The 25,737-nt window shown below is 41.6% G+C and overlaps 1 protein-coding gene across 2 annotated transcripts in view; it reads left to right on the top strand.

Annotated features, from left to right (window-relative positions):
- BTBD7 (BTB domain containing 7) overlaps nucleotides 1–25,245 on the top strand; it is a 74,758-nt gene extending 49,513 nt beyond the window's left edge. The window contains exons 4-12 of one of the 2 annotated variants that reach the window (XR_013832208.1): nucleotides 3,094–3,302; nucleotides 4,749–4,824; nucleotides 6,274–6,434; nucleotides 6,677–6,820; nucleotides 8,594–8,783; nucleotides 15,255–15,433; nucleotides 16,544–16,972; nucleotides 19,796–22,831; nucleotides 23,055–25,245. Coding sequence is in view for 1 of the 2 variants with exons in the window: in XM_079947963.1 (XP_079804089.1) it covers nucleotides 3,094–3,302; nucleotides 4,749–4,824; nucleotides 6,274–6,434; nucleotides 6,677–6,820; nucleotides 8,594–8,783; nucleotides 15,255–15,433; nucleotides 16,544–16,972; nucleotides 19,796–20,611 (2,204 nt within the window). In the remaining variant the exon portion in view is untranslated. Of the gene's footprint in view, nucleotides 1–3,093; nucleotides 3,303–4,748; nucleotides 4,825–6,273; nucleotides 6,435–6,676; nucleotides 6,821–8,593; nucleotides 8,784–15,254; nucleotides 15,434–16,543; nucleotides 16,973–19,795 lie in introns of both variants that reach the window. The other variant, XM_079947963.1, reaches the window with a different exon arrangement.
- Nucleotides 25,246–25,737: the final 492 nt, after the last annotated feature.

A 25,737-nucleotide genomic window follows, 5' to 3' on the forward strand; every position in this document is an offset into this window, starting at 1 on the left:
CTTCTATATCAGGGATGTCCAACCAGATGATTGTGATCCACCTGTCGACTGTGGGGTGTCTGGGTCATGGTTGATCGTGTGATCCTGATCAATCCCCCCCCCCAAAAAAAGCTTAATAACTTTTGCTCATCCTCCCCCCCCCCAAAAGCTCAACAACTCTGGTCATTCCTCCCCCCCAAAAAGGAAAGGTCAACAACTTTGATGAAGCCTCCCCCCCAAAAAGCTCAACAATTTTGGACAATCCAATGGGTAGATCACTGCTAGTTTTCTTATAGTGGGAGTAGATTGCTGTCTCTTGGAAGTAGGATTTGCCTGTTCTATAGGTAGCAAGAGGGAAGTACTTTAATTAGTTGAGGGTTAATAAATTAGATGCAACTGTTGTCAGATTCTCCCCCGCCAAAAAATAATAATCATGAGAATTTAAAGTTGAAGGGATTTCATATTTATAGAACTTATGTTGATCTATTGAGCTTCACAACCAGTAGACATGCCCTTGTCAACTGAAATTAGCAAATTCTAATGTCACTCTGCTCTAGTCCATTGTTCTTCAACTGGTGGGTCATGGCCTGATCTAAGGTGTCACAACAGTGGCACTCCCACCATGCAAATAGATGGTAAAGAATTAAGAAACAAATCCCATAAGGCATGTTTGTGTTAAAGATCTGAAAAGGTTAAAGGCTACTGGTCTAGTGGACCCAGGTTATTCTTTTAGGCTCCAGCCCATCTATGAGGATTAGAAATCATTCTATATTCATCATGAGGTATGCTCATTCTGGCAGTTTGTATGCAGAAGTTGGATAGGTTGGATGTAGTCTGGAAAAAGCAAATAGCAGGTGTAGTGGTGTAGCGTGGGTTGCCAGGGTCGTGCGGAGAGTGGGAGGTGGGAAATGGATGGAGTACGCGTGTGCATTGAACTCCCTAATGGCATTTGCATCAGGAGATTGCAGCTGTAGAGATAACAAGAGTCATTCCATTGTCTAGAGAGGTCACTTCCTAGTTTGCATGGAGAAACCATTTTCAGTGGAGTCCGATGATGGAAGTATGCAGCTGTATTGAGGCAGCGCTGGGTGTTGAAATTTTGCACCCCTAAAAATTTTGTGCCTGGGGCGACTGCTCCCTGTGCCCCCCCCCCCAATGCTACGCCACTGAACAGGTGAAACCTTGAGTTGTCAGCAAGCTTAATGCTGAAATAATCCGACTGTGAGATCAACATTTCTACAGTTTGACAAGCTGTCATGTGATTCTTTACCGTTGAAACCCTGCTATTCTCTTATCATATTTCTGTGTTGTGCAGTGGCTTAACTTGTCTAGAATATAATCTCTGTGACGGATGGATGGGACTCGAATTTGACTTTGAAGCCCAGCATGTTTGTAAGCATCCCACTGTCTTCATTGATAAGAGGTACATTGGTAGAGGCATAGTCATTGAAGGTATATACAGTCAAACCTTGGCTCCCGAACACCTCCGTTATCGTGCGTTTCAGCTCCTGAATGCCGAAATCCCAGAAGTAACTGCTCCGGTTTTCAAACGATTTTTGGAAGCCAAATGGCTTCCAGGGAGTTTTTTCTTCTTTTTTCTCCATTGACTTTGCTGACCGCCCTTTGATCCTCAGTTGTCGAATGTTTTGAAAGTCGAACGGGCTTCCGGAATGGATTATGTTCGACAACCAAGGTTTGACTATGCAATATTGGTTCTTGAAAGAAGGAAAATAACAACCTACTGCAGTCCATTGTGTTTACAAGCAGCATTGTGACTTTGGCTACTGTAATGTAAATTTGCTGGGTAGACTTCTGATGCTCTTTTGGAAAGATTTTGAAAATGAGGTGGCTTGTAGGCAATTGATGTGCCATATGTGATTAACATAGATACTGATATGCTTATAAATAGTTTTAGAGGGTAAGCATTTATGTTGACTCTTTTTTCCAAACTCTGACTAATGTGTGTAAAATATTTGCATTCTTTTGGAGCACACCATTCTCTATGCAAAATCTGCGTGTGATTTTGCTAAAAATGTGCTGCCTTTCTATTCCGCTTAATTCATTATACGCCAGCCCAAATGGATTAAATAAAACAGTATACTGCCTTGTTCTCATAAATATATTCTGTGTGTCTTTTGAACAATCTCCTGTATGGTATTCATGATCTCCTTGCTTTTCTCACAATTGAGTCCTTTTAAAATACTTAAGGGATTGAGCTTCTTTGATTTGCAAAATTATTGGCACTTTTCAAGGCTGCAATTGAAGAAAATGATGTGGTCTTCTGAATAGTATTCCCTGTTATCTAAAATATATGCATAATGAATGTATAGTAATCATGTTTCCTTAGCTGTGAATTCCAAATAACAATTGTCTGACAAACTATTTGTGGCTGAAATATGTGTTTAGTAAAAGCTTTCAAATGCTTAAAGTTTACCATTAGGATACTGCAGGACTGACAACAAATAATTAGATTAGGCATAATTCTAAGAAGTTTAACTGAAGTTTGGACAGAAATAGCATTTAAAACAGTTTGTGACAACATAGGTACTTGACTTCATTGCAGAAAGTACCAAAGCTTTAAGCTTTTATACAAAATAATTAAGGCAATTCTGAGTTCTTTCCACATGGTATGTGCCACTTTAACACAAGTACCTGAAGGTAACTTAATTTACACTGAATGCTTAATTCAGTTCAGTGTAAAGTGAACTGCAGACACATTTATTGTTAAAAGAGAAGTGGCACTTACAGCATAGAGTTCTGAAGTGTACATGAAGAAGCCATAATTCGCTGTGCAGTCTCTGAATGTATGTAGCCCAGATTCAGTTTCAGTTCAATAAAAGGATCTCTAGTTATAAAGACCTCTGGCCAAGAGGCTGGGGAACTGCTGCCCACATAATTTACACTACAGGACGACACATCCCATGAACTGGATTCTTAGGCTGAAATTTTGTACCCCATTCACAACTGTGTTAAACACTAAGTAGATGTTGGTAGTTAAATCCTTTTGTAATCTTGCTTAAAAGGCAGGCGTAGTTCTATACACAGTGGCACTTCGTGTTCCTTCCTGAAGAGCTGAACCTCACTGAACAGTATTTGGTGTTCTGCTCTTTGTAGGCTGTGAGGATATTATCGCTGAGAGCATCTCACTAGACACCTTTATTGCCATTCTCAAGTGGAGTTCTCAGCCGTACGGCTCCAAGTGGGTTCATCGCCAAGCACTGCATTTCCTCTGTGAGGAATTTACACAGGTCATGACTTCAGATGTCTTTTATGAACTCGGCAAAGACCACCTGCAAACGGCCATCCAGTCTGACTACTTACAGGTAATCATTTCTCCTTCTCTCTGTGTGTGTCAAATTGTACCCAATTATGTCCTGAACCCAGTTTTGTTAATCACTTACCAGTAGTACAGAACAGAAGCATGCTGATCTTCAATCTTAACTGCTGGGGGGGGGGGGGAGCCGTGTGTGTGTGTGTGTGTGTGTGTGTGTGTGTGTACAGAATGGACTCTTTCTCTCTTTATTCTGGCATATGTACACACAAGCCTCTAGCAGAGGTAGTGATTAAGAAAACTATTCTGCTTTCTTGGCACATAACCCAACCCAAACTGGCAGTATAAACTATTTCTTGAAAGCCTAATAATAGTCTAGAAGCAGTTGCAAATTACTTTAACTGAAACTCTTCTTGGTTTAATTTTTGCCTTGCCTGTTCAGAGGTTTATGGAAATTATATAGTAGTTCTCACGCTAAAAACGTATGTCTTGGGGTAGAAAAGGGAAAATCTAGCTCATCATTTAAACACTTTTCTTGCAGGAGCTGTACAAAATCCCTTTGATTTCAACTACTCAGTGCCCCCTCGCCCTCCCCCTCCCCCGGCCCCATTCTGCAATTTAATCAATGGAGGAAACACCATTAGTGTGTGTTACCTCATCTCAAATGAGCTTTACTTACTTACTTACTATTGCAGTTTCAATACATGCTTATGTGATTTGGGTTCTAGGTGTGTCATGGGGGTGGGAAACTGTTTTGGTCCATACAACTAGCTTATGCCAGAAGAGAATACCTGAGCATCCTTAATTAGAAAGGCAGACTGCTAGTAATATTTCCACACACATGTCTTAAAGTAGAGTTAGGGGCCCACAGATCTTTACTGGTCTTAGTAGACAGCCATTATCTGTTGTCAGTTCTTGCCCTTTCCCTCCCTGCTGTCCTTTGGCACATTCAGAATATTGGGGGGCGGGGCGGAATCAGCTTCATGGTGTTAGCATGGTGTAATCTAGCTGTAGTGGTCTTGGCTTAGGATCACTGAGGTTAGTGACTAAGGTTAGTGATCATCTTATGTTTCAGATCTTCCTCATTTACTATGCCTTTCAGATACCCCATGAAGCATATTTTGATGTTGAAATTTTTGGTAACAGTATAATCTTATTTATAATCTTCAGTACCTATTGGCAAAAGTTTATAGTCTTAAGGATATAAGCAAGGATATGTTTTAAGATATCTGTTGCTTTATTTTTCCAAAAATTGTCATTTTGCAAATTGTAAGTCTAAATTTAAATTGAACAATTTGGTGTTGTATACCACCCACGTATAAATTCTTCTGTGTTATAGGAATAATATTTTTGCTGCATTTTTATACAGTTTATCTATAATTCTGAGAGGTCCCTCTTGTTGTGAGCAAGAGTAATAAATGCTGTTTGCATTGAGCAATTTGGTTGGGTGTAATTCATTGATGCTCCAATGTTCATTTGTTGAATGTCTCTCTGATAGGCGAGTGAGCAAGATGTCCTGAAGTATCTTGTTAAATGGGGTGAACATCAGCTGATGAAAAGAATAGCAGACCGAGGTAAGTACGGTACTTCTTAATGCGCATATCTAAACTAGTAATTAAAAGAGAAACTGATATCTGTAAGTTAAAAAGCTGAACAAATCCTGGATCCTTCACTGTAAAGGTAAAGGTAAAGGTACCCCTGCCCGTACGGGCCAGTCTTGACAGACTCTGGGGTTGTGCGCCCATCTCACTTAAGAGGCCAGGGGCCAGCGCTGTCCGGAGACACTTCCGGGTCACGTGGCCAGCGTGACATCGCTGCTCTGGCGAGCCAGAGCCGCACACGGAAACGCCGTTTACCTTCCCGCTGGTAAGCGGTCCCTATTTATCTACTTGCACCCGGAGGTGCTTTCGAACTGCTAGGTTGGCAGGCGCTGGGACCGAGCAGCGGGAGCGCACCCCGCCGCAGGGATTCGAACCGCCGACCTTTCGATCGGCAGACCCTAGGCGCTGAGGCTTTAACCCACAGCGCCACCTGCGTCCCTTCCTTCACTGTAGAGATGTATAATACATATGAAGCTGCCAGATTTGTACTACCAGCTTTGTCCACTGGCAGCAGTTCTCCAGAATCTGAGAGAGATTTCCTAATTCTTTTACTTGGCATCTTTTTCACTGGAGATGCCAGAGAGTGAACCTGTCTGGACCGTTCTGCATGCAGAACATGTGCTCTGCCACTGAGTTATTTATGGCCATTCCTGTCTCTATTTTAGCATCTCTTCCCCATTTCGGGAGATGTTCCTGATGGATTATGCCTCAGTACCAAAATTCACGACATCTCTCTGGCATCTTGAGCCTTAAACTCATTTGCCCCGATCTCGCAGATTCCTTGCAGACATAAGAACTCCAGTGTTCACATAGAGCTTCCCTGCCCATAAAAACTCCTCCATTCACTTTGATGGATGGTGATGGAGCAGCTCAGATAAGAGCACTGGAAGGTGCCTGCTGCACTCAGATGAATGAGGCAATCCACTTGAATAAAACTGTTCTTATCAAAGGCAGTTCCTCAAGGCAAGGCATTGTGAGCATGGTCGCTCAGAGAGCAGAGTCTGTGTCACTGTTCTCTTGGTGCAGCAGTGGCAAGATATTTAAAATTACCTTTAAGGGTAAAGATGCATTGTTGACTTGCACTCCTTTTCTTTTCCTAAGCACATGGTAGGATTTCCTTTGTGGAAACGACTATTGTTTCTTAAAAAATCCTGGGATGATGTGCGAATGTAAAGCCCCGAAGAAGCTGCAAAGAATGGACCTGCAGCTTCAGTAACAATCCCAGTCAGATAGAAAAATAGTTTTTGCAATAGATGACTTTCTGTGAGATATGTGTCCTTGCTTTTTAAAATCCTGGTAGACAAGCCAGCTATATCAAACCGTATGGGAATCTCTCGTTAGCTTTCATCCCTTGCTGTAGAAGAGATATAGATTTTTTAAAAATGGTCAGGTGGAACTGTCTGCTTATTTCCCCTCCTGCAGAGCCCAATTTGCTGAGTGGCACAGCTCACAGTGTGAACAAGCGAGGTGTAAAGAGGCGAGATCTTGACATTGAGGAACTGAAAGAGATCCTTTCTCCTCTCCTACCGTTTGTCCGTATTGAGCATATTTTGCCTATGAACAGTGAAGTCCTGACTGATTCTGTGAGTGTCTCTTTAAGGTCACTGTGGGGCATTATATCACACAGATAAATGTCTTGTTTGTTTTTGAGGATGTTGCAGATGACTCTTACTGCAGACCTTCAAATTTGGTGTAGAAAAAAGCTTAATTCGGGCTTGGTTGTTATTCACTAGCTTGCCCATATATGTTGCAAATGGTTTATTGTCTACAAAGAACGTAAGCATTCCTGAACTCTTTTGTAAGATGCCACCTTTTTCTGTTAAAGATGAAGAGAGGTCTCATCAGCACTCCTCCTTCGGATATGTTGCCGACAGCGGAAGGTGGAAAGTCAAATGCCTGGCTGCGACAAAAGAATGCAGGCATTTATGTGAGGCCAAGGCTGTTTTCACCATATGTGGAGGAGGCTAAGGTAACAAGACTTACTACTTAGTAGGTTCTGATAATGTGTGCCTCATAACTCACCTCACAGTTAACAACCTTGCTTTGTAATGCGTCTGAACAAGGTGCTCTGGATGCATAGGTAAAGGGTAAAGGGACCTCTGACCGGGGGCCAGTCACGGACGACTCTGGGGTTGCAGCGCTCATCTTGCTTTACTGGCCGAGGGAGCCGGCGTACAGCTTCTGAGTCATGTGGACAGCATGATTAAGCCGCTTCTGACGAACCAGAGCAGTGCACAAAAACGCCGCTTACCTTCCCGCCAGGGCATTACCTATTTATCTACTTGCACTTTGATGTGCTTTCGAACTGCTAGGTGGGCAGGAGCTGGGACCGAACAATGGGAGCTCACCCCGTCGCGAGGATTCGAACCACCGACCTTCTGATCGGCAAGCCCTAGGCTCTGTGGTTTAGACCACAGCACCACCTGCGTCCTTATGCTCCGGATGCATAATGGTGTTCAAAAAGAGCTGAGTGTCTAAAAGCACTCCAGTGCCTTCCAGAGGTTGTGGACTACATGTCTCATAAAACCTGACCATTGGTTCTGGGAGTTGTGGTCCAACATCTGGAAGGCACTGCATTGGCTGCACCTGCAGAGAATATGGGCATCTGGCCAAACAGAAGACAAAAGTCCTTCCATCTATGTAACTCACCAATACATTAGTGCAGTTATCCCCAGCGGAAGAAGGTTTCAGCTCTCTTTTCCATGCCTGTTATGCTGCCCCCTTGTACATACATTGAAAGGGCTTACATTCTTTTTCATTTCCTCTTTGGGTTTCCCTGAGTTTTTTTCTCCTGGGCCATAAGTTCAGATTTGCTTTCTAAACAAAAAGACATACTTGCTGTGACTCATGTTTATATGTTAGGAAACTCATAGGTGAACAAAAAGGGGCTGGAAGCAACAAGGGGGCTATTCCTTGGGCACAGAGAATGAAGTTAGGGTTCCCTTTTCCCGCAGTAACTGTATGAACATGCTACTTGTGGTCTTATATGTAGATGATGATGGTGGTGGTGATTTATATCCCTCCTTTCCTCCCAAAGTAGCCCAGGGTGGCAAACATATCAATGACAATATCAGTAAAAACATTATAAAAGCAACTAAAAGCAATCATATCCTCTCAGTCAGTGGTTTCAGGTTTGCCAGGAACATTACCTTTCAGCCATCAAATGCCTGTATAAACTAGAATATTTTTAAATTCCCCCTGAAACCCAATACATGAGGGAGGCAGATGCAGTTCACTAGGGAGGGCATTCCACAAATGGGGGACTATTACTGAGAAAGACCCTTAGACGATTGTGCACCCCTCTTCCTTTCACAGAGAAGTATTCAGATGTGTTAAAGGCAAGCATTGCAGCCTCCAGCAATCTTTATACTTAAGAGCTGCTTCAGGTTTTGCTCAAGTGGGAATGAGGTGTGGAGTTTTGCAGCAGTAGAAGTGGATCGTTTTTATTACTATTATTAATTTGTTTTTAGTACTAGTGCTGGGCTGAGGCTTTTGGAGTTTATGTCATTATTCTGATTAAGTTATGAGCATGGATGAGGATCAGTGACTGAAAAGAACACAATGTTTGATGTTTTTAAAGGGAACATGTGCTCCTGAACATGGTCAGGCCATTTTTATGTGTTTCATATCTGGAAAAGGAAGATAATGTAATGTCACACTGATGGCATTTATTGCTTTATGTTGACAGGAAATCAGAGAAAATGTTAAGTAAACTCTCTTGTTTCAACCTGTGTTGTTTCAGTCGGTTCTAGATGAGATGATGGTGGAACAGACTGACCTGGTTCGTTTACGGATGGTTAGAATGTCCAATGTGCCAGATACTCTCTACATGGTAAACAATGCCGTTCCACAGTGCTGTCATATGATAAGTCACCAGCAAATAAACAGTAACCAATCCAGCGCTCCTTCAGTTGTAGCCAATGAAATCCCAGGTGAGTTTGTAAGCTGATCCATAATAAATTGCTTATCGTTATCAATATTAAAAATGTTGTTAATAATAATAATAATAATAATTTATTATTTGTACCCCGCCCATCTGGCTGGGTTTCCCCAGCCACTCTGGGCGGCTTCCAACAAAGATGAAAAGTACACTAAAATGTCACATATTAAAAACTTCCCTGAACAGGGCTGCCTTCAGATGTCTTCTGAATGTCAGGTAGTTGTTTATCGCTTTGACATCTGCTGGAAGGGCGTTCCACAGGGCGGGCGCCACTACCGAGAAGGCCCTCTGCCTGGTTCCCTGTAACTTGGCCTCTCGCAGTGAGGGAACCGCCAGAAGGCCCTCGGAGCTGGACCTCAGTGTCCGGGCAGAACGATGGGGGAGGAGACGCTCCTTCAGATATACTGGACCGAGGCCGTTTAGGGCTTTAAAGGTCAGCACCAACACTTTGAATTGTGCTCAGAAACGCACTGGGAGCCAATGTAGGTCTTTCAAGACCAGTGTTATATGGTCTCAGAATCCGCATGATCAGAGTTTCACGAGCAAGTGATAAGATGCTGTCCAGGGCCTTATGCAGAACCTAGTCCTCATGCTGTCAAAGGAAGAAACTAAGCATTTTGACTGTGGAGCCCTGTTGATAGTGTTGACATGATGAACATGCTTTTGTTTCTAACATCTAAAACAGGAAAGCAGTTCTGGTGGGTGGGTGTGTTTTGTGATGAGGGGTGTCAACATGCTGATTTGTGAATCTTTGATGTGTGAATCTGTGAATTCTTGTTAGTCTGTCCAAGCACCCAGTCTTAAAAAAGCAACAACAAACTAATCCCACATATGTTACACAAATAGATTTTGAAAATGTGATGATAAAATAACAGATCCCCGTGACCTGCAAGGTTTTATCAGTGGCAGATTTAAGATTTTTTGCTTTCAAGGGTATCCATTTCCAAATAAAACCTTTGTAGAATAAAAGATACATGAATACCAGTTGGATCTTGGCATCTGACACAATAATTGAAATGGACTGCAAATTGCTTTTAATCACAGCCAGCTAAATTACAGGAGGGTGGAAGACACTAGTGGAAATGAAAACAAAAGAACACTTTAGATCAAAAGTGCTGCAGTGATTGTTAACGTGAAGAAGTGAAGCTGTTCTGTCCTGGTCAATTGGCTTCAGCTTTGATGTTGAAATAAAGTGTGTCCTCAAAATCAAGTGTCTTAAAAGTTACAAATCGCTTTAAAGCACTTAAAACGAGAGCTATGTCAAAAAGAGGAAATAAAGGACACATTTTCTGGTCAGTAGTTGATACCATTCAAGGGCTCTAATGATGTCAAAAAAATGCATAGAGGGGCCTTCTTCCTTTAATTTAATTCATGCCATTTTCAGCTGCGTTTATTTATTGCATTCTGATCAATGTCTCTTTCCCCACAGTACATAGGACCTAAAAAGAACTGGTAAATGACCTGTCAGCTAAGCTGTATAGGCTGGTTATTGCTCAGGGCAGGTGTGGGGAATCTTCGGTCCTCCAGAGGTTGCTGAGCTGCAGATTCAATCATCCCTGGCCTTTTTGACCATGCTTATGGAGGCTGTTGGGAGTTGTAGTTCAGCAGCATCTTGGGGGGCAAAGGTTTCCCACACCTGGCCTAGGGCAGCTTGGTTGGTCTTTTTCTATTGTTATTTTTGTTGTTGCTGCTGCTGTTGTTTCCTAGAAGCAATTCATATTTTTTTTTAATTTTTTTTTATTAGTTTTCCAATTTTAAAACAACTCAACAACAACATGCAAACATCAACAAATACAAACAAACATACAAATGTAGTTTCTTAACCTCATTTTCATAAACCTCCTTTCTCAGACTTCCCCATACCTCACCCTTTTTGCATCCTTATTTTACAGTTTTTCAGCAACCCTTTTTGCCAATTAAATTTAAACTTATTATCTTTCTCAATTTCACCTTAAATCATCAAACAATTTCAGCTGTAATTCTGCGTCTTCCTTCCCCCTGACATTTTAGCACTCCTCAATTTTGTAACAGTCCTTAAGATATACTTTATACTTCTTCCAGTCTTCCTCCACCGTCTCTTTCTCTTGGTCACGGATTCTGCCAGTCATTTCTGCCAGTCCCATAAAGTCGATCACTTTCGTCTGCCATTCTTCCAGTGTGGGTAGTTCTTGTGTCTTCCAATACTTTGCTAGAAGAATCCTTGCTGCTGTAGTGGTGTACATAAAAAAAGTCTTGTCCTTCCTTGACACCAATTGGCCGACCATGCCCAAGAGAAATGCTTCTGGTTTCTTATGGAAAGTACATTTAAGTACCTTCTTAATTTCATTATAAATCATTTCCCAAAAGGCTTTGATCTTTGGGCAGGTCCACCAAAGGTGAAAGAAGGTGCCTTCAGTCTCATTACATTTCCAACATTTATTATTGGGCAGATGATAAATCTTCACAAGCTTGACTGGGGTCATGTACCACCTGTAAATCATTTTCATAATATTTTCTCTTAGGGCATTACATGCCGTAAATTTAATACCGGTGGTCCATAACTGTTCCCAGTTAGCAAACATAATGTCATGACCTAAGTCCTGTGCCCATTTAATCATAGCTGACTTGACTGTCTCATCTATTGTATTCCACCTCAGCAACAGGTTATACATTCTTGATAAATTCTTAGTATTGGGTTCTAACAATTCTGTTTCTAATTTCGATTTCTCCACCTGGAAGCCAATTTTCCTGTCTTGTTTAAAAGTCTCCATTATTTGGTAGTAATGGAGCCAGTCTCGTACCTTGGACTTTATCTTCTCAAAGCTCTGTAATTTGAATTTGCCACTTTCTTGTTCTAAGATTTCAAAATATTTTGGCCATTTAGATTCCATATTAAGTTTCTTCACCTCCTTAGCCTCCATTGGTGATAACCACCTAGGAGTTTTATTTTCCAACAAATCCTTATATCGAATCCAAACATTGTATAATGCTTTCCTAACAATATGGTTCTTGAAACCCTTGTGAACTTTAACCTTGTCATACCATATATATGCATGCCAACCAAACCTATTATCGAATCCTTCCAAGTCCAGAATGTCTGCATTCTCAAGAAGTAGCCAATCTTTCAACCAGCAGAAAGCTGCCGATTCATAGTACAGTCTTAAGTCCGGCAGGGCAAACCCCCCCTCTTTCTTTTGCATCAGTAAGTATCTTAAATTTTATTCTGGGCTTTTTGCCCTGCCAGACAAATTTAGAGATATCTTTCTGCCACTTCTTGAAACAGTCTAGTTTATCCACAATTTGTAATGTCTGAAACAAAAATAACATTCTAGGCAATACATTCATTTTGATCACTGCGATTCGGCCTAACAAGGAAAGCTTCAAGTTCGACCATATTTCTAGATCTTTCTTTACCTCTGTCCAACATTTGTCATAATTGTCTTTAAATAAATTCACATTTTTAGATGTCATGTTAATCCCCAAATATTTTACTTTCTTTGCCACCGTTAACCCAGTTTCATTTTGAAAACTCTCTCTTTCAAAATTTGTTAGATTTTTTTCCAAAACTTTAGTTTTTTGTTTGTTCAACTTAAATCCTGCCACCTGACCAAAAACTTGAATTAACTCTAAAACTCTTTTTGTACTAGTGTCTGGCTCTTGTAAAGTCAATACTAGATCATCTGCAAATGCCTTCAATTTGTAATGTTTGGCTCCGACCTGTACTCCTTTTACCAGCTGGTCCCCCCTGATCATATTCAACAAAACCTCCAGGACTGATATAAAAAGTAATGGGGATATTGGGCACCCCTGCCGTGTCCCTTTTTCTATAAAAAGTTCATCAGTAACCACATTATTTACAATTAACTTTGCCTTTTGTTCAGAATATATTGCACCTATACCATTTTCAAACCTTTGGCCTACCCCCATCCCATGGAGATTCTTCTTCATGAAATTCCAAGAAATATTATCAAAGGCTTTCTCCGCGTCCACAAAAATTAAAACTGCCTTTGTATTAATATTTACAGTCAGCAGTTCCATAATGTCAATTATATTCCTTACATTGTCTGATAAATGTCTTCCTGAGAGAAAGCCTGCCTGGTCCTTGTGAATCTCCTCCACCAACATCCTCTTCAGTCTTTTTGCTAATATGTCATAAATGAAATGCATATTGAAGCAATTTTTACAAAAGAATCAAATTTATGTACAACAATTGTGTGTGTATTTTTTTTTTGTGTGTGTATATAAAAAACCCCCAGTTAAAACAGTTACATGTAGAAAAACAATTCCATTAGATACTGACTAGGATTAAAAATCTCCACCTTGAAGGCTAGTCGAAAGAGGAAAGTTATTTTCCAAAGGAACATTGGAATGTGTTTTTTAAACATTACAGAGATAGCTCAAGTCTCCAGTTTCAACCGGGAACCTTCTTTTCTGTTCATGAATTAGCAGCACGGTCATTCATGGCCTCTGTAACCCATTTGCTATGTGCCCTATGGGAAACTGCTCTCGATGACTATCTGGAAGTTTGCTCTTTTCATTGTATTCTCCTAGAGTCAATTTTTAATGGCAAGGGCATGTAAAGAGACATTTAAGTAGCATCTCCCCAGCAAGAGATCTCCCTGCCCCTGGACAGTTGACATAGCCTATACTTGAATATTTGATGGCAGTGCAGTAAAACCAGACTCACTTTTCATGGTTGGGAAATAGGCAGCTGTATAGTCATTTTAATTTCTTTCTTCTCTGATATATTTTAACTGGATATTTCAATCCGCAATGTCTTGTTGGGTTCTGTTCTTGCTTTTGGTGAAGGTGGTTTGGGATTAAAACAAATAAAACAATGCACACACAAATACTTTACTTTTGATTTCTAATTCCACAACCATAAATATTCCCTTTGTCCCTTCTGGGTTCAGAAATGCTGTTCCTCAAAGCATTGTTAAGCGCTTGTCAAGAATTTTCCTGGGACATCTTAATAGAGTGTCTAACTAACTTTTCATGTGATCTCTTCCAAGGAGAGTCAAAATCAGATGAGTTCTCTAACAAGAGTGGAATTTCCCCAAGCTTCTGTTGGCTTAGAAGTTGCATGTTCTTTAAAAAAACAAAACCTAAAATTTCTGAAGTTATTACTGACTGTCCAGTGGTCTTGTGATTTCAGCCTTCAACCCAACCTATCAAGTATGTGCCAATAAAACCAATCTGGAGATGGCTGGTTCCATCCGGAGGAAGTGTAAATTTGAGATTTTAAGATACTCTGCATCAAAACATTTGATAAGGACATGATAAGCGGGATTCACAAAGATAACTTGCTGACATAGAAGCAAATAGAATATTGCTTTAAACAGATGTTGGATGGTCATCTGGCTTCTTGAGCTGTGATTCCTGCTTTGCAGGTGGTTGGATTAGATCAGTGTTTCCCAACCTTGGGCCTCCAGCTGTTTTTGAACTACAACTCCCATCATCCCTGACTAGCAAGACCAGTGGCAAGGGATGATGGGAATTGTAGTCCAAAAACAGCTGGAGGCCCAAGGTTGGGAAACACTGGATTAGATTATCCTTTTGGTCTTTTCCAATTCTACAGTTCTACAGTGCTATTAAATCAGCATTCCAAGGAAATGGTTTTTCTGCTGCTGGTGTGTTTTAAGGAATAAGTTATCAAGGGGTGTTTGTGTGTGTGGAGGGGAAATGTGTCTTAATGAAAGCTGTGACCATCAAATATAATTCCCATCCTCTCAGCAAGCATTTGAAAGTAGTACATACAGAAGGCAAGATTGACTGGAGGGGTTAACTGGGAGGTTGCTGAAGGAGGGGAGATAACTCTTGAAAGAAAGGCATGCTAAATTATTATGGAAGGACAAAGCCAGAGGACTAGGAGCAAAGAGGGCTCTTGGGGCATGTTGGCAGGCAGAGGGAAGGTGTCAGGCTTTCGCTGGGCTAACGCAGCAGCTAGATTGGAAGAAAGAAGTGCCCTGTTGAATTAAACCAAAGGCACATCAAGCATCCTGTACTCACAGTGGCCAACCAGATGATTGGTTGGCTGGTTGATTTAGTTTACTTATATGCCACCTTTCCACAATTAGATGTGCCCAAAGCGGCTTACAACAGGCACCCACTTACTATGAAAATACAAAACAGGTTGCGAACGGGTAGTTCACAAGACACATCAACAATTCACCAAACATGGGATATGCAAGGCAGAGAAAAGTGGGGTGCCTTTCCTTCAGCATCAGTTATTCATTGTTCACGCGGGGCTGGTGGAGGAGATAGGGTCCTGCTGCCCTGCCTTACCTACCTCTGCAGAGCTCAGTATCCCAAGCACTTGCGCTTCCTAACCCACTTTTCTGCATGGCTTTACTTAGCGCAAACAAGTCCCGGCTCAGTTCCTTAAAAGCCTTATCTTGTTGGCCCATGGAACCAGTTGCTGCTCATTCGAATAGCAAAGGAAGTCATTTCAGCGTGGGTTTTCTGTCTGTTGCTGTTTCTGCAGTTCCTCGTCTCCCTGTTGTGAAAGAGATGGTCAAGCGGCTGCAGGAGCTCCGCCATACCGAGCAGGTGCAAAGAGCTTATGCTCTGAACTGTGGAGAAGGGGCCACTGTCAGCTACGAGATTCAGATCCGTGTACTGCGGGAATTTGGACTTTCTGATTCTGCCGCTGAGCTCTTGCAGGTATGAAGCACAGACAGTAACCTCAGCAGACACTTGGCCGTCCTCAAGTTGATCGGCTATCATGATGATGGTGATTTATTTCAAAACGGGACTGTATATGTAAGCCTGTTTTAAGATGAAGTGTGCAGCAGTTTAGGCGTGAGTGGAGGAAAGATAATGGGAATGTTAGGTAGCATTGCTGCTATATTTTTAGGCAAGGAAAGAGGAGGCTATGTTAGGTGACAGACACCCACCAAATTTCCTCATGTCTAATTAGAAGCCAGGAGATTATTCCTCGTACTTCTTGGTGCTGCTCTGCCCTGGATGTTCCAAATGAATTAGCCCCAGAAAAATAAACCCCACACCCAGCATGCAAATTGCTGCTGATCATAGTACGTCTACTTTCTAGAGCTTTTAAACCACAGGCCTGCAGAAGGATAACAAGCTTGAGAATCTCAGTCTAAAGCCTGCATTGTCACATCAACATTCTTCCTGACCTTGCCAAACAAAAAAATGTGGTTCTGGAGAGGGGGGGGGAATAAAAGTTAAAATCTAAAGATTGCTGTTCCAAGCAAGAAAGTGAGGGAGCTTTTGTTTTTAAGAAAACATACTTTATAAGAAGAAATCATAGAGGGAGCCACCCAGTGGTGCTCTGCAAAATAGGCATTTGTACAGAAGAGTTTTGTGCTGTTTAAAAACGGAACAGGAGCACCACAGCCGAGTATATTTTTGCACTCTCCAAAACTGTGGCCATATGCTGCAGAATGATTGCAACTGACATGTTGTGTATTTTTGCTTGCAAAATAATTATATAGTGTAAAACCTCTATTTCCATACCTGACTGCTGACGTGGAAGATCTGTAGCTTAGGAATTCAGCTGCATTAGCAAAAGTGGTTATGTATTAGGATGCCTAACTTAACTTTTTTTGCTGCTGCAATATGGGCTGAAGACTAGGACTCCAGAAAAGCACATTTATTTATTTATTTATTTATTTATTTATTTATTTATTTATTTATTTGACACACACACGTGGCAGGGTCAGATAATGCAGAGTAAGCAATGCCCAGGCCTTGTAGCAGAAATTCCTATGGATTTTTCAGCCTCTTTTGTGTTCTCTCTTACTGTTGCAGAATCCTCACAAGTTCTTTCCAGATGAGCACTTTGGGGATGAAAGCCCGCTCTTGACCTTGAGACAGCCGGGGCGGTGTCGCGTGAACAGCACGCCCACAGCGGAAACCATGTTTACAGAATTAGACTCTTTTGTGGCCTTCCATCCACCGCTGCCCCCTCCCCCGCCTCCTTACCACCCGCCGGCTACTCCAATCCACAATCAGTTCAAAGTCGGCTGGAAGCAAAGGGCGCAGAGCCAGCACCCCTCACGTTCCTTTTCTTACCCCTGCAACCATTCCCTGTTCCATGCCAGAACAGCACCGAAAGGCCCCCCTCCCATCTACCTGCCTGGTGTCAAAGCCACACCTCCCGATTGCACTAACACTACAGGACTGGGAAGACAAACAGTTGCTGCCGCAGCAGCTGTGATGGCTGCTGAAAAGCAAGTAGTAAGTATGCCACAGACCTACACAAACTCCAGATGCATGGATGTTAAGGTAGAGTGATGCATTGCCCTGGTGAAGCAAACAGGCCTTTGTGTTTATAGGAGCTGTTTGGAATTTGCTGGTACAAAAGGCTTTCGGCTTTGTCATTGAGCAACTAGGTAGTTTTCTGGAAGTCTACCCATGGGTTATTCCATAGCGGTCACGTGCAACCATGATGCAGCTTCTGTCTTGTTTTGTGGGTTACAAATTCGCCCAACAAACCATCCGGTTGGGAATATCTTTGTAATAAACACTGGGGCATTCAGACCATTGGCCTGGCTAGCTCAGTGTTGTCTACACTAACCAGCAGCTGCTCTTCAGGGATTCAGACGGAAGGCTCTCCCAACCTTACCTGGATCTGCTGAGGATTGAACCCGGGAGTGTCTGCCTACAGAGCACATGCTCTTCCGCTGAGCTTTCCCCTAACATGGTGCCCATATGCGTAAAATAAAGCAAAAAATTGCATAGTAAGAATCCACCCTTGGTTTAAATGGAAGGGGAAGATAGAGTAGCATAGATTGTAATGAAAGGAGTTCTTGCTCTCCTTTTATAATTTATTTTTTAAAAGAAACCATCTTCTTAGGGTTTCATTCTTTTCCAACCCCCTTTAGATGTCAAGGGACAAAAAACTCTGGTACGACAGAAGTCGCTTTTTCCTACGGCACGTATCAGGTTTTTTCAAGCTTTGGAAACCAGCATAGATGGCATCCAAAGCTGAGGGTTTTTGTTTCATGATCATACTTTTAAATCAGCTTGTGCTCAGCTGACTAATGCATGGGAAGGTTCTAAAGAGATGGGATAGGCTTAAGAGAAAATGCATAGCTTAATGAGTCAAGGTTAAGGCCTGGTTGTTGTTGTTGTTGTTGTTTGTTTTAAACAGACCAAACCTGAGCTGTAAGCAAGGAAAATACAGTGTCCAGTATAAACATTTAAAACTGGCTTGTTTTATAAATATGTCGCAGTGGCTTTTGGTTGCTCTTATATAAAACACACTGAAGACAACAATAATGGCTGGTCTGGAACAAATTAGAAAAGAAAGGCCATTGATACATTAGCCAGCTGAATCTGGTAACATTTGAGCAAAATGTGAATTTCCGACACTGAAAGTAGGATCTGTTCAGTTAACAATTCGTCTTCCATAATGGAAATAGGTCAAATTCACTTCCCGTCTGTTCCTTGAAGAATTGTCTCCTTTGTAATTATTCTTTAGAAAGCTGTGTACTAGTCTAGATCATTTCCTCCTGCTAAATCCATATTGTTTGCTTGGTCTGAGTAACAAGATAAATATTTTATTGGACAAGGCTGACTGTGGCTGCATGTTTGTGGTAGCCGGCTTGGAATCCAGCTGTTGTTAAATCATTTGGAGAAGGAAATGATCTGTCGTTACATGTTTAGACCTTCTGAGTGCATTGTGCACCCTGCAGCTGAAAAGTCTGCATTGTCCCCTTTCAGGAGTCTGAAGGTTTAAATATTGCTTAACTCGGATGACTCCATAGCTTTGGTCAAATCAGAAACACGGAATGGAATAGGAGGTGATTAACCAGGATTGTTTATTTCCATGGATTTATTTTGCACTTAGTTGATAGTGTTTGGAAAAGAAACATGCAGAGGTCTACTCTATTAACAGCCTGGTGAGTGTTTGCTCTGTATCAGAAGGACTGACATTCTGTTTCTTATGCTGAAGCAAGCACCATTCCGTTCAGTGGGATTGACTCCCAAGTAATTTTGTATAGAATTGCAGCCTAAATTTCTAACAAATTGCGCTGAAGAATTTTTTTACAGAACTTGATTTTCATATCTGAGTTAGCTAATCCAGTATGAAACTCCTACCAATAATAATAAGTCCGAAATGCATTGCTACAGCAGGTGGAAATAATTCTAGACAACAAGCCCACACATATGAAAACAGTTTCTCTGATGACATTGACTCCTGCTTCTTCCACTAATATAAGGTTTGTTTATTAGATGGCCCAGTTGCAAAAGTCCTTCATGGAGTTAAATTCATTTGGCTTTGAGTCTTGTATATGCTTCAGTTACATAGATTTCTTGAACTGATATCAGTGTCTCTAGATTTGTTGTCAATCATCTCTGATAACTATGTCACTGAAGTTTAAATGTCCAAAATAATTGGTTTTGGAAGCTAATCTGTATAGCAAACTGCTCTAAAGTTGGCCACTGTAAGCCCGAAGAGTGGCCTATAAAGATTTTGTAGCTCAGGACCACAGCACCTCAAGGACTGCCTCTCTCCATATAAACTGACCCGGACTCTGCATTCACCTTGCACCTTCATTATATAGCATCTTCATTAGATAGGCAGCACTGATTTGTTGTGTGATTGTTTGTTCCCAACGGCGGGCAGGCCGTAGAGCGTTTGGTGGTGGTGATCCCCTCCCCCCCAAAAAAAAAGCTCAACAACTCCTGGGCAATCTCCCCCCCCCAAAAAAAGTTTGTTGCAGTTCCATAAAATAGGGAGTCTCCTTATACATGGGTGTGTGTTATACACGGGGAAATACAGTAAATAAAATAAAATAAAACTCCTTTTGTAGTTGGAAATGCTCTTTAACCCATCTGTTTATGCTGATAGTACAAAAAACCCACGTGTGTGTGTGTGTGTGTGTGTGTGTTTTTAAGGGAGCATGTTCTCTTAACATGTAGCTGTGGCCTGTGGCAAGCTTGGACTTTCTTAAGCTGAAATAGTTCTGGGGGAGGCGAAAGTATGTTGCTTATAGCTGGAACACAGGGGAATAAATAGCGCAAGTAGAAATGGGTTTCTCTTCTCTTTTCCAGGGTACTCAACCTGTGCTCAATGAACTGATGCCAGATATCGCTATGGGTGTGTCGACAATGTCTCTGAAGGATAGGAGGCTGCCAGAGCTCACTGCTGACACAGAACTGAGCCAGCCTGTTCTGGAGGTTGGGCCAGGAGCAGCCCAGCACATTTCATGCCTTCAGACAAGGCACATGCACAGTTCCCGGAAAAAACATTCAGTTGAACAAAAACTGGATTCGAGAGAGAATCCGCAGGAATACCCAGATTTCTACGATTTCTCCAACGCTGCATGCAGACCGTCTACTCCGGCCCCCAGCAGGCACACTCCTTCACCTTCTCAAGGTATCTATTTTGGCCCAGATTTGTACAGCCACAATAAAGCATCACCCAGCGGCTTAAAGGCCACCCACTTACCTAACCACATCTCTCCAAAAAAGCTTGAAGACTCTCGGAGGGAGTATGCACTTTCTCAAGAAGGGCATCCGCATAGACAAAAGAATGAACCGATACACCTCGATGTCTTAGAACAACCTCCCCAGCGGTTGGACTTGGCATTGGCTGCCCAAGAGAATGCTGGAAATGGCCCAGTTCACGCAAGGGGGCGAACAAAAATAGAAACTGACTTAACCTATGGGTTAACCTCTGGCCGGCCTTCTCTGCCTGCATACAGCTCAGAGATCCATGAAGAGCAGTCCGGCCGGAGGCTGGCAGACCTCGAGCCCTTGGAGCATGAAGCACAGAGAAATGTGGATTTGGAAAGGGAAGAGGCAGTAAGCAGAGGAAGGAGGTCTCCCAGCAAACCAGACTTCCTGTACAAAAAATCTGCCCTCTGAAAACCACCTCCACTTCTTCTCTGTGCCTAAGAGTCATGAAATATCCAGTCTTTGCCACCTCTGGCCTGACTTTGGTTGGGCAAGTTCATTTATTGCCAGCTGCCACATCACTTTTTTAATTATTATTTTTGTACATATATGGCTTCCTTAGAGATGGCATGCTACCAGTTTGTTTGGAATGCTGCTCCAGAGTTTGTGTCCGGAACAGATTTTGTTAAGCCTCTTAAAAAAAAAAAAATAGCCGGCACCTTTAACAAAAAATGAAAGGTAGCCTTTTGCACCTGTACATTAATTTTATTTAGTTTTTGTACTAGTATGTTAAAACTTGCTGTTATATTTAAAGGACAATGTTCATGCTCTCTTGGGTGGCTTTTAAAAAAAGAATTCACCTTCCGGCTTCCTGTGCGCATTGGGTTTGCGCACTGAGATATGTATTTTCTTATCAAATGGTGACAATGTCTGTCTTTATTTTTGAATGACTATAGGAATTCCAAAGAACAGCACATCTAAGTATCTGCTCTGGTTCAGTCTCAAGCCTTCCTGGTCTACCACTAGTGCAAGAATCCAGCCTAATACGTTTGTTCTGTTTACCAAGTCCATGGCAGCTGGCCTTCATCTTGATGTAGCAAGCCCTCACTGATGTTTGTGGCCGAGGTTTTCTGTGGAAGTGAGGAATATAACTCTCTTTGGGTTCCTTGAAATCTCTCTCTCTCTCTCTCTCTCTTTTGCAGGCCTTGGGGGCTGACATAACACCTCTGAGAAGCACTTAGTTAACTCCTTTTGTTGGAATACACCTGGTACTGCAAATTGTGACAGTACTGTAAACACTCTCATCAATTTTTCCTTTGAGTAAGGATATGCAGGTATGGGAAGGTTTTGTACCAACCCAGGACAGTGAGAAGATGCTGCATAACACCTGACTTTGGTGTTAACGCTCCATCTCCTTAGAGGAAGCTGCCTGTCTCCAGTAGAGGCACCCAAAGGAGTGCTTTCTGCCTTCTTTCTTCCACCTGTGATTAAGCAACCACAAGGGCTTCAACCTTAGTGATGTCACTGAGGGCTCCTGGACCCCGTGAGTCTCTTGCTTTGTGGACGGAAATCACAAATTGAAGAGGAACGCCTAAGGCTTAAATTAGCTGTAAGCAATTTAGCACTTAATTTCTTCATCCCAACCTCTTCCGTGTGTGCACGTTTGGTTTTCTTTTTTAAAAGACTCTGGGGACTCCGTGCTTTTATGAACACAAAGTAAAGAGACGGGGCCAATTGCTTAGAAACACCCATTGCTGCTAATGATGGCCATTTGGGCTGTCAGCAGTTGTATGCACCCACCATGTCTTTTCTCATGCAAGTATTGGGGAAAGCTCCAGTGCTGCTGTGTGGCATCTCCTAATACAGGCTTGACAGGGTGGCCAGCTCTAAAATGCAGATCTTCCATCACCAGAAGACCTCAGTCAGAATATTAACTAAAGGCTGTTCTAACCTTAAACCTGACTCTTGATTTTAGATACTTGACACTGTTTTAAATGTACACTTTTTCAATGTTTAATCACACTTTTGTTTTCAGCTCTAACAAGAGGACCAGCTCCTGCCTTTCAGTTGCTGTGTCCTATTTATTTTAGGGGGCAAACACTGTTAAAGCAAACAGAAGCTCTGGATCCTTGATGGATAGTGTATATGAGTGAGAGAGTATCTTGTCCAGAATTTTCACACTACATTAACTTTGCTACAATGGTGCAAATGCATAAAGCATAAAGTCTTCTATCCTCTGCCTTTTTAATTTTGAGGACAAGGGAAGATGAGAATCTACTATATCATCTTGTCTAGTGCTTTTTAGCTGTCTTTCATGGTATTGGAAAAGTTTGTGAGATTGGCTTTGCCTTCCAGAGAGTTTTGGGACAAGACTTACCTTTGATCCACTTACTCATGCACACCGAATATCTCTTTAAACCCACTCTCCCAAACAAGAGCACACAGAAACGTCCATATTGTAGGTTTTAGATATTCTGTTATTTCAAGTAGGTCATTTTGTCCATGTCTGAAACAGAGCCTGTTTGCTTCAGTACGTTAGTAGTGCAATGTGTGCCTAGCTCTGTCTGTGAGTTACCCGAGAGGTAAATTCTTGATCTCAGTAGTGGCTATAGAGTTGGCTGAAATAATCCACCCAGGTTTAGTTTACACATGGTTTTTACTGTGGAATAAGCTTTGTGAGAAGCTATTTAGGTGCATATTGGCTCCCAGCGAACAAAACGTACTGCTTTTGAAGTCAGGTAGTTGCCATTTCAGACCATGGGACGGCGTTCTAGATGAAAGCAAATCCTGGTAAGAGACAGAATTTTGTAGCATACCTTAAGATAACAGAGTTATTTAGACGATGTAAAACAACTTGTATTAAGTCAGAAAGGGGGGGGGCAAATGTTCCCAGAGAAATTTTTGAGATGGCAAGAAACTGGCTTCTTTACCTCTATGGCTTTAATTAAGAACTTGCTGTTTCTAATGTGTCAACAAAACTCTTCTCAGATTCTTTGGCTTATTAAACTAGATCCGTTTCCCAGCAGTGGTCAGATTGAGTTTGATCAGTTTGGTGCAGTTTTAGCAGGACCTCTGGGTAGCTCATTTATTCATCCAGTGTCATTCAACTCCTCTTGCACTTCCTTAGGAAAAGGCGTATTTTGATATCTATATTTTGTAAACGGCATATGAGCAACTGGCCAACTAAAGCCAAACTTTAATATCCATGATTTGATTGAGCAGGAGTCGCCAACCTGGCGGCATTGGGCACCGTGCTGCCCACAAAGGCTTTCGTTTGTGCCCCTGGGCTGGTTCCCCAGACTCCAAGCTTTCTTTTTTAAAAAGAGGCAAGTCTCTAGTTATGGGGCAAAATGTGCTGGTACCTTCTAAGTGATTTCTGTGAAATGAAAGTGAACGTGACGTGACCACCTTGTATATTTTATCTTGACACTGACAAATGCTCCCTGTTATTAGAAAGCAACAGCACCAGTGCACGTGTGATTAGTAGTATGATCTCCATGATCAGGGCATAGCTGACTGTGGTAGGTTGTCAGGGTGCTTGTCTAATTTTGTGTTCTGCCATGACCCCCACCTTAGGAGGCACTTTGTGACTCGAGCCACCAGCACTCTCCCAAAATTTGAAGTGACTCCCCTGTTCCAAAAAGGAACAGTGCAATGCAACGGTTTTGTCTGGGTGTTAACAACAAATTGATCAAACATGTATTGTGCCATAATTGAAATTAGTTTTACAATCTGCTGGGCAGATGATTTACTCAGAACTTCAACCGCTTGGTCCCTTTGTCCTCCAAAAAAATCAGGACTCATGAGCAAATCCCAGCTATTCAGTGTTTCAGTAATTGACAACTATGCTGTGTGTTTGGCATCTTCAATGCACAATACAGTTTTAGCAGCTTAAATCTTTTGTTTGCATGAAGCACTTTTGAATACATTTTAGGAAATTCCAAGTATTCAGTAACCATACAGCTGTGGCTTTGAAAGAGAAACAATTGCTTACTGAACAATTGGTAAACCAATGAAAGATGCTTCGGTATGGAAATTTAAAACTATAATCTTGGCTATTTCTGCTGCAACAGAACAGTCGCGTCCAAAACTGGTTTGGTATCCATCCTGCTAGGAAAAACTGTGTGTTTTAATCCATGATTGGGAACTAGAAGTGTGTGTGTGCATGTGCGCACACAAACACATTGTGTTTCCATGCATCTACCTTGCGTGGGTTGTTCTCTTTTTTTAAACTTCCAGAGGTGCAAAGGGCTGTGTGGGTTGGGAATTGACAAGGGTTCTCCTGCCAGGAGAAGGAAGTGGAAAAACCACCATGTAGACATGCCACTTTGTATCCCAGCCAATGTGTTTACAATAAGTCTTCTGAAAGTATACTGTTAAGAGTTAATTCTTCAGTTATCCTTGTTATCCTGTAAGACTACCGTACAGTGACCATCTACGTTTCATGTTTTAATTCCTGTCTTTGATCTCTTTTTTCTGCCTTTAAAAAGAGAGAAAATGAAGAGACTGGCTCTTGCTTGTTATTCCAAACCATATTTTCATCTCTTATGTAACTTATTTTGAAATGGGCTATGGATGGAACAATTATTCTGGCTTCTCCCAATGACTGTGCTTTTAAATGGTGGAGGGGCTGTGTGTGGAATGCTAGAGGAAGCTGGAGGGGGAGGGGATGCTGTTTCCGTACATGTTTGTATTTCTGGAAGGTGTTAAGTGTCCATGATGTTGCGTTGTTTTGTGCTGTTACTGGTATAAAGTCAAGTGCCTTCAATACTAAAGGCTCAGAAATTTTCTTACAACAACTTCATGTCCTATGCAAGTGTTTTTTCTACAACCTGCATAACCAGTACTTTGTAAAACTTGTTTACGCTTCAATTGTACATATTGGTTTTTTAAGAAAAAATAGTATTTTTATTTAGGTACCTCTAGAATTGAATTCTAGTCTTGTGTGATGCATTGTAAAACAATACATTTCTCTTTTGAGTACCATTACAGTTGTAAAAAGGTTTTCACTGGTTCTATTTTTCTACTGTTGCTGAGAAGCATGTTAACACTGACTTTATCCTACATATAGTTGGCATTTCAAATAAATGGCTTGTCTAGAAAAATCCTGTGTAAAATTTATTTGATTCAGTCATGATAAAAGACAACTTCTGCATGCAGCATGCTAACGTATAGTAAGATTTTTTCCTCCTGTCTGAGACAAAAACACATTACTGTGCACAGCTGCCAAGCATACTCCTTCCGACTATATTAATTTCCTGTCTTGAAAGAAGTACCAACTTGTCAATAAAATCTCAAGGCTACAAGGCAATAACTTTTATTAGGAACTAAAATGTTGCAAAGTAGCTTTGGAACTCTTCTTCAGGTTAGGTATAAAAAAGAAACAAAGGGGTAGGCAGGAAAGTTAGAAAAGACTGGATAGGATAGGAATACAGTTTATAAAAGATGGAATACAGGAGGTGCTTTGCAGAATTAGACTGGTAGATACAATACAGATGTTGGTGGCAGGGAAAAGATTGGTATATAAAAGGAGAATTCCTGGATGCCAAGGTTCCAGTTTGGGGCAAGTACTCTTTGGTGAGAGAATCCCAGCAAAC

The sequence above is a fragment of the Podarcis cretensis genome, assembly GCF_951804945.1.
Source record: "Podarcis cretensis genome assembly, chromosome: 1".
NCBI lineage: Eukaryota > Metazoa > Chordata > Lepidosauria > Squamata > Lacertidae > Podarcis > Podarcis cretensis.